Here is a 9,512-nt window from a genome sequence, read left to right on the forward strand (position 1 = left end):
GCCAAGTAGTTTGTATGGATTATTATTTTACTCTGCTTTATAATGTCCCTGGCCTAATTGCTCTGTTTAATATGAACATATGGAAGATCTGAACGCTCAGTTGATAATGCATACACACATGAGCACATGCACACTAAACCATTGTGAAGAAAAGAAACAAGAACAATCTTTAAAAAATCAAAAACTTAAAGTCATGTGACAGATTTAGGAAATTCTTTTTATTTACATAGAAATGTGTACACATACTTTCTCTGCACACAGGAAATCTAAGTGTATATACACATATGGGTTCCCACATATTTTACAGTAAATAGTAGTTTAATCTTGTTCCTAGGTTAAAATAAAATGATGTCTCAAAGTATTTCACACCAACCACAAAATTACAAAAGCACCCGATGAACTCAGAGCAAAAATTTCAAGCCTGTATTACTACACACTAAGCCTAGTACAATTTTTACAAAAGACAAAAAACAAACACTGTGCAGGTATCACCAGGAAAAGGAAAGGACTAGAGATGCAAAATAGACGAGAGCTGTTGGCTTTTTGAACAACGTAGTAAGAGCATTTTACAGTAAGAGCATTTTGTTCTTCCTTCGGTTGCCAATCCAGTGTTTTACTTTGATATTTTACAGATAAGAAGGGGGAAAAAAGTTGACAGCTATCGTAAAAGGAGTAACCATTCCATGAATCTTCCAGGTTCTAGAAACACTTTTTTTTACTGGCCAGCCAGATTCTCTCTCTATGCTAATTCAAAGATCATCCACTTCTATGACACAGATGACATTTGACCCCCTCAGAGAAGATGAAGAGGAGGTGGTTATGAGGCAACATTCATTAGGAAGTTATCCCAAAAGCCTAGGGAGTCATGTGTCTTGGTTATTAGCATGATAATAATTAGCATTGTTTAAATAAACTCCTTATTTCCACAATTTGATCCTTCATTTAAATAGCTAAATGCAAGGAGAACTTAATCTAACAGGCTAGAAATAATGAATACATCATCCTGGAATTTCCTCCCAATTCCAATCTTTCTCCCATTCTAGCTAGCCTAGGAAACAATTGCTTTCTCTCAATTTCAAAGTTGTTCTACACAGGTATACAAAAATCATACCACCAAATGAATAGAATTAGGTTACAGGGGGAAAACAGAGTTGTAATATTTTTGACAATCTCACATCATTGAGCCTGGCAAAGTAATCTAAAAACATCCTGATCGTCATCATTGTTGAACTGACTTACAATACATCCAGATTTGCTTTTTTAATATACCAATATTACTACTCAGAAGAGAATCCTAAGGATGGTGACCAACCCAAGGGTAAGTGTTTAAATCCCACTCCACTCAACTCTAGCTCAGATAATAATGTGTTTCATTCCACTGGGGCATTGTAACTTCACACATGAGTTTTAAAGCAAATTTTACCCCTTCATCTCTCATATCACTAACAGCACAGACATGGGAAAAAAGACAGCAATAAAAAAGAATTCAATGTCAGAAATGTGATTCATCTATCAAATACAATCTTTTCAGTTACTTTATTGGATCTGCTATTTTTAAGGTAACTTTCCAAAACATACTTCAAAGGCAGGCCCATTTCAAGAGCAATGTTTATCACATGCATTATTTGGTTCTTTCCTGTTCCATGTTGCTACTACCATCAACTCTTAGAGAAATAAGAATAGCTGGAGGAGTCAGCCTTAGGAGAGAGATCTTATGAGAGAGTGATGGTTTCATACACAGTTTGACTGTTTAGATTAAGGTACTTATGATCATAACAAACACATTTCAACTTTTAAGATGTTTCTTTTTCTTTTTTAAATGTGAAAACCTTATAGGGAATGAAGGTTCACTGCCAGAAACAAAAGGGATCCTTTGCCATGGAGAGCTGAGCTTGGTTCTTGGTGGTTCTATTAATAATTGAGTATATATTTATCCTTCCTTTTTATTGGCCATGTGAAGATTCAGCCAGAAGATAAGTAGGGAGTCTCGCTATGGTAATTGTAGTCAGGACAGACCTTTTGCACAAGTTTATAATCAACACTGTAAAAGGCAATGTAGATGCAAATGACCTTGAAGGGCTTGGAACACAACCAGGATACGTGGCTCTGAGTCTGCTCCTGGTAGCAGATTTTGGATGGGTCAAAATTGCACAGGGCGGTCTTCTTGGCCCGATCTGTTTTTTCATACTCAATGCGACAGTTGAAAGATTTGGATTCCTTGGTCTCCAAGGTAGACTGCGGGGAAACTTCAAACTCCACCACTTTGGAAGGGGGTACCAAGCTCACTGAAACGTTGCCCAGGCCGGTGGAATTATGTCGGAAATAAACACTGAAGGTTCCATTTCCATGGTCAACGATTTTCCCCGTGATGAGGAGGTTGAGTTTCACAGTTTTAATGTTGGAATGGAAGTCACCCCATCCAAACATTTTCTTAAATTTTCCTGTTTTCACTATTGGCCTCCTTTTAGTTCTTGCCAATGGCTCCTGAACTTCCGTGATGTTGGCCAGCCAATCCCAAAAGTTCTCCATGCTGTCCGCATAGGCCAAGTGTCCAGGCTTGGGGACTGGAGACTGTTTAACAAACAGGCGCAGAGGGTTGATGATCCGCGAGTGCACCACGTTACCCACCAGGGTCCCTGTGGCATCTTTGTCTTCCCAATCCAGTCCCTCCGTGGCATGCACCACCTTCTCACTGTCACAAAACAGCTGTTCGAAAGGAAGAAAGAAAAATATACTTTAGGTTGGGCTGTGAGTCCACACATACCAAAGCCAAAGCACTGGGGCAATTCTTGTAGTAGTATTTCGCTTCCTGCTAAATACCATTTCACATACACAGTGGGGCTCTGCAGTGTAACAAGATGACCATGTCATTCAAGCAGTATAAATCTGTGAGTACAAACATGGAAATGATGTGATTAGGAAGAGAGGACAGTTGGTTTTTTGTATACGCAGGTTCTGAATCCACTGGATTCAACCAACACTGAATTGAAATTAAAACTAAACAAAAAGTCCCAACTGCCCCCAACTCAAACACAGAAATTTCCAAAAAGCAAAACTTGAATATGTCACATTCTGGCAACTATTCACATTGTATTAAGCATTATAAATAATCTAGAGATGGTTTAAAATATACAGAAGTATGTGCATAGGCTATATGCAAATACTAAACTATCTTATATAAGGAATTTAAACATCCCTGGATTTTGGTATCCAAGGGGATCTTGAAGCCAATCCCCCATGGATACCAAGAGATGACTGCATTTCATTTTAATGGGTTGATGTGGCTTTAGTCTCTGTCTCCTAATCTTTACAATTCTATCTTCCCAGACCGGGGGATATAGTATTTTTTGGTCTCTTATTTGACAAAAACATTCAATTTGTAAGGTCTTTTTTTTTTAGGTAGAAAATAACTTTAGTAAGCTGAGATTTCTACCATGGAGCTAGAAGCCATCTGAATATAAGGTATTGATAAGACTCTTAAAATATATTTGTAGATAGCAAGCATATTATTATATTCAAAAGCTTATGTCATATAATTTCATAACTTGATATAATTCAATTTTAAATTCTGTAATTAAAAGTAGCATGAATAATAATATGAAGTTCTATAAAAGATTTAGTTGAAAAAATGTAATCTCAAATTATCTGCCTTTATAGAAGCAGAAATAAACTGGAGATGTATATTTTGAATTAATTAATTGTTGATAAATACATTTTATTACAACTGAATAATACCCTGAAAGATAGAATTGCTAAGAAAGAATCATGTGCCTGTGTTTTACGGATTCCACAGTATTTTGATTCAAATCATTCCCCTTGAAACACAGCACTTTATTTGCATTTGATTTTCTTCTAATTCTCTTTGCAGTGTAAGAGTCCTCATGATTTCTAAAAATCATTTAGTTAAGTCAATATGAATTTTGAGAGACAGATTCATAATATATGAAACTGCTGCTTGGAGTGGATATTTATAGATGAATTATAAAGTCTGGAAAATAGAGGTTTCTAGTGGAAACACAGATAGCCTCTTATCTCTAATGGCACAAACCACTCTGGTAATGATTCTCTGGAAAACTGTCAGCGTGATGGAAAGGATGAGAAGGAAGTGGGGCTGTTTTTATGTACTGTTTCCCCAACCCTTTCAAACTTGGTGAAGTACCTGGTAAAACCAGTCTCAGATTATTACAAGAATTATTGCTTTCAATTCAGTTTTGAGAAAAAAAAAAAAACTGGCATAGCTTGGATTGTAAATTTTACACTTGACTCTATGGTAGATTTTAATAATATGAGGTTATATTTTATACATTCATCAAAGTTTAAGTCCTAATAGAGTTTCATGAGAAGTGTTTTCACCTATAACTTGTCCCTGAACACTTTAGAGGAGGAATGCAAGGACTTAAATGTATGCGTGGATTTTTCTTTTTTGTTTTCTGCTTTGGTGGGGAGGGGGCACATAATATATATTGATCCCATTGATTAACTCCCCAAGGCTTTTCCCATTCATGTCTAGTATTTCCCAAAATTCTCTTCTCTAAATTACTGAGGCTTGGCAGAAGGGCAAACTGATATTCTGCACATTCTTATTGTTTTGAAAACCTGAATTCATACTCTCTATTCCTAGGGTCTCACACATCCTGAAGTCAATACTTCTTTCTCTCTCCTGGTGTTGAAGGACTGGCATAGTCACCAGAAAAAGAGGGATCATTACTCAGGATTTCTGGCTCAAAATATTCTGGGTATTTCTGATACTGTCACTAGTTTTCTGACTTTGAACACTCTTCATTACAATATGCACAGAGCCTCATTGAGATCAACTGGTCAGACAGCCCATGGAAGTCAGTACGGGCTACAGATAGGACTTGAGGTTGCTAAGAGCTAATGCAACCTGGTCCAGGTGACTTGTCTTGTCCTCTCTCCAAGGAGACAGTCAAGGACACATGGACAGATAAGAAACCCCTTGCTGATCAAGGTCCAGTTTCTCTTCTCTGTGATTATGATTCTTGCTATTATTTGTTTTCGCCTTTTTCCAATATTTCATGAGACGTGCCTTGCTTGGTCAACGTTGACAGCCTCACCTACCAATCCTGAGAATGGCCGGTACTAAAGAACTTAATTTCCTGATCTCTATTCCCCAATTTGTCCAATTTCCTAACCTCTTCCTTCACTCCTGTCTTTCTTCCTATCTTTCACAAGATAAATCCCTTTTAGCTTGCTTAAAACAAAACAAAACAAACAAAAAACCCCCTCAATTCTTACTCATACATAATATGCTTGTGCTCAAGTGCTTAGTCGTGTCCAACTCTTTAGAGACCCCACAGATTAACATATAGACACTAGTGACAGTGACAGTCACTCGGTCATATCCGACTCTTTCTGATCCAAAGGACTGTATCCCGGCAGGGTCCTCTGTCCATGGGATCTCCCAGGCAAGAATACTGGAGCAGGTTGCTATTTTCTACTCCAGGGGATCTTCCTGACCCAGGAATCGAACTCCTATCTCTTGGGTCTCCTGCACTGGCAGGCGGATTCTTTACCACATTCTTTACCTCTGGGCAGTGTTCCCAATTAATACTGTGTTACTAGAATAAAGATCCATTTTCCATTCAAAAATACTTTTTTTTACACAAGTATGACAACACTCTGTACTACCAGCACCAATATGCTCTTTTTATCTTAAAATGCTTGTTTCACATTGCACATTTTTCTGAGTTTTTTCTGCTTGGGTCATTTTTCTTGATGCTTTGCCTGATTTTCTCCTTTTTCTGTTATTGAAAACCTATCAGTGTTAAACTTATTGTACAGTGACAAGTTTTCAATCACGTAGAGTCTCAGGCTAACTGATATTGGTGCATTTTAAAATACATGATGAGTTCTATCGTGAGATGGACATTATGAGATCCTTCTCTTATCTCTAGGACTTCTGATGTGATGGTTCTGAGATGACTCAATATTTACTCAAAAATTCACTTATTAATTTTCAAAAATACTACAGATTTTCATTGTAGTAACTGATGTTGTAACAATTTGACCCAAATACAGGTAACTCACCCTAAGAAAGTGAAAAAAAGAACACAAAACTTACCAAACAGATAAATTAGAGGTAATTATTTGCTTTTAGAAACACTCTTCTATTCTTCAGGAAAGATTCTACAGATGAGGATTGAAAACGAAATTTGATTCTTAAAAAGTATATTCTAACACAATACTCTTTAGGTTCAAATCTGCTCAAGTTGCCTTTGATTTAAGGTTTGCCTATGTAAAAATAATGCAATTTAACTCTTAAGCACAGATCTATAATTGTTCTCTGTTTCAGTGAAAACTGTCATTGAGGATTCCTTAGATAAAAAGTAGATGTATGCATCTTTTACTTTTTTTGCTTTACTATTAAACAAATTGAGAAAAGCTGGGTAATGGCAACCCACTCCAATATTCTTGCCTGGAAAATCCCATGGATGGAGAAACCCGGTAGGTTACAGTCCATGGGGTCGCAAAGAGTCAGACACGACTGAGTGACTTCACTTCACTTCTTCAACTTATTTATTACTCTAAAATGTATGGACAGTTCTTACAAGTACTGATTTCCAAATCTAAACTCAAATTTCAAAAAGCTATTTGATGATGATATATATAGGTAGAAGAGTATAATTAAAAAAAACAAATATATGTCTAGTTGTCTTAAAAAGCTGCTAGTTGTACCTCTTCTCCCAACTTTCTCTCCCTGTGGTATAACTTGTTCAGTCTTCTCCCTAGAATGCTGCTTAAATGTGGGCGTCACTACTGAGAAGACACCCTCTCCTAAACAGGTCTACATAGATAGTTGTGTGACCCAAGTTCCCCAGGCTGATGCTTAACCTCAAAAGACCTAGTCAGGGATGACTGGGGTTTGAATGAACCACAACCCCACCCACACTCATCCAATATACTCCTAATATGGAAGCAGCATGGTGGAAAAAGCATAGGATTTGCTGCCTGATGACCTCATTGTCCCTTGACATGAGCCCCAATTTTCACACCTATGCCTCCTTTGTTGGTTGATTGTAAGGACTAAATTTAAAAAATGGATGGAAATTACTGAGCCCAACCTCTGGCAAAAGGCACTCAGAGACTGATGGGTCTTACATTATCCAATGGATAGTTCCATGCCTCCTATTCAAAAATTGTCTTCAGAAGATGATACGGATTCTCAGGTCTCCAAGGAACTGATTAGTGATCAATCAAGCAACTTGTGCAATGCCATAGGATAAGTTAATGAGTAGAAATCAACCCTAGAGCATCAATCAAATGCTTCTTCGTGTTCCAGTCTCACTGACATCTGAGTCATATCCAGATCACAGGGACAGGTGAGCATTCTTTGCTAATAAAATGTGTTTGTGGATCTTTGATTTCAGCCTACCAAATGAGTCAGCAAAGGATCTGAAAGTGCAAAGTGTCTGGCAGGACGCTCATTCCTCTGTGATATGACATGCTGGGAGAGGACTGAAGTGGATCTGAACCTGTTGGCAAACCAGTCTGTTCAAGGCAAGGTTGTTAGATGTTATCTGCAAAACACAAGGCTGTATCCCCCATTGCTTTTGTACTTGCGGGGGTTCTCTATGCTACTATCAATATCACTGCTGTCGTTTGTCCCATCATATTACAATAATAATGCAAAAACATTTAACTGCTTGCATGAAATGGAGTTTAAAAAAGGGAGAAAAAGAGGAATTTCTGTGCTTTATCTGTTTGAACATTCCCTGATTTCAACACATTTATCAAAGCTTAAGTAATTTATGTCTTGGCAGGGTGTATCAATTTCACAAAGCACACACATTAGCTAGATACAATGATATCATATTAGCTTTTTCTGCATCTTACAGAGGAGCTCAAAAAGATTAATAAAAGCTCAAACCTTCATCAATTAAATGAAGCAGGTGGAAGGAAGGAAGTAAAGGAGGAAGACTGTATTTCATTTCATTTCTTTTGTTTTTAGGGAGAAAAAAAAGCTGACAGGTTCAAATCATTCATCATAACAAGCTGGAGTTGAATTTCACTGATAATTAAATGCATTTTTTCCCCCAAGAGACAGAGAAGCTGCAGTGAATTTTATAGTAGCAGATGTGAGAACTGTCACAAATTATGGAAATAATTTATAAACTAAAAAGCATCTTTCTCTGCAAATACTATATCAGAAGATCTTTTAAAAGTATATCTGTTATGTATTTTTCAGGAAAACATTTTACATTAGACTAGTTTTAGTTTGGAGAAGGCGATGGCACCCCACTCTAGTACTCTTGCCTGGAGAATCCCAGGGACGGGGGAGCCTGGTGGGCTGCCGTCTATGGGGTCGCATAGAGTCGCACATGACTGAAGCGACTTAGCAGCAGCAGCAGCAGCAGTTTTAGTTTACTGGACAGTTGTGTGGTACAGAGTTATAATATATCCTGTACCTAGTTTCCTATATTATTAACATCTTATATATCTTACACGTGTTACAACTAAAGATCTAACACATGCATTCATGCTCACTCACTTCAGTCGTGTCTGACTTTGTGACCCTATGGATGGTGGCCCGCCAGACTCTCAGTCCATGGGATTTTCCAGGCAAGGAGGCTGGAGTGGGCTGCCTTGCTCTCCTCCAGGGGATCTTCTGATCCAGGGATCAAACCTGTGTCTTATGTCTCCTGCATTGGCAGGCAGGTTCTTTACCACTAGTGTGACCTGAGAAGCCCAAAGATCCAATACTTACACCTTATTATTAACTAAAGTCCATGCTTTATTCAGATTTCCTTCATTTTTCCTTAATGTCCTTTATATGTTCCAAGATCCCATCTAGGATCCCACATTATATTTGATCATCATGAACTGTTAAGCTTGTTTTGGCCGTGACCATTTCTCAGTTGTTCCTTGTTTTTGGTGATCTTGAACATTTCAAGGAGCACTGGCTAGGCCTTTCAGTTTGAGTTTGTCTGATGTCTTTCTGATGATTAGAGTAGGCTTTGAGGAGGAAGAACACAGAAGTAAGGTGTCATTTTCATCCCTTCATCGAAAGGGTACGCTCTAGCAACAAGACTTAATCACTATTGATGTTAACCTCTGATTTAGGCAGAGAAGATATTTTTAAGTTTCACTTACAGAATTCTCACAAGGCTTGTACATTTTTGTTACCATAAGCTTAGTCTAATTTACATTTAATTCAGTGGGACTTGGTTTACGATTGATTTTTTGTTTTTAAAGTCAGGAATTCAAGCATTTCAATTTATAAGTCTTTACTGCATCACTGAATTCTCTCAAGTAACCTCAGAGTTGCTTAGGAATTCCTATACTATTTATTTATTTATTTTTTAAAATATAAATTTATTTATTTTAATTGGAGGCTAATTACTTTACAATATTGTAGTGGTTTTGCCATACATCAACATGAATCCGCCACAGGTGTACACATGTTTCCCATCCTGAACCCCCCTCCACCTCCCTCCCCATACCATCCCTCTGTGTCATCCCAGTGCACCAGCCCCAAGCATCCTGTATCCTGC

The 9,512-nt window shown here is 37.7% G+C and overlaps 1 protein-coding gene across 1 annotated transcript in view; it reads right to left on the bottom strand.

Annotated features, from left to right (window-relative positions):
• Positions 1–207: 207 nt before the first annotated feature.
• The window catches only part of NXPH2 (neurexophilin 2), a 128,775-nt gene continuing 119,470 nt past the window's right edge, over positions 208–9,512 (bottom strand). The window contains exon 2 of the mRNA XM_010853683.1: positions 208–2,706. Coding sequence (XP_010851985.1) covers positions 1,963–2,706 — 744 coding nt within the window. The 3' untranslated portion in view covers positions 208–1,962. The remainder of the gene's footprint in view (positions 2,707–9,512) is intronic.

Source organism: Bison bison, unplaced genomic scaffold (assembly GCF_000754665.1).
Source record: "Bison bison bison isolate TAMUID 2011002044 unplaced genomic scaffold, Bison_UMD1.0 scf7180017864330, whole genome shotgun sequence".
NCBI classification, from domain to species: Eukaryota; Metazoa; Chordata; class Mammalia; order Artiodactyla; family Bovidae; genus Bison; species Bison bison.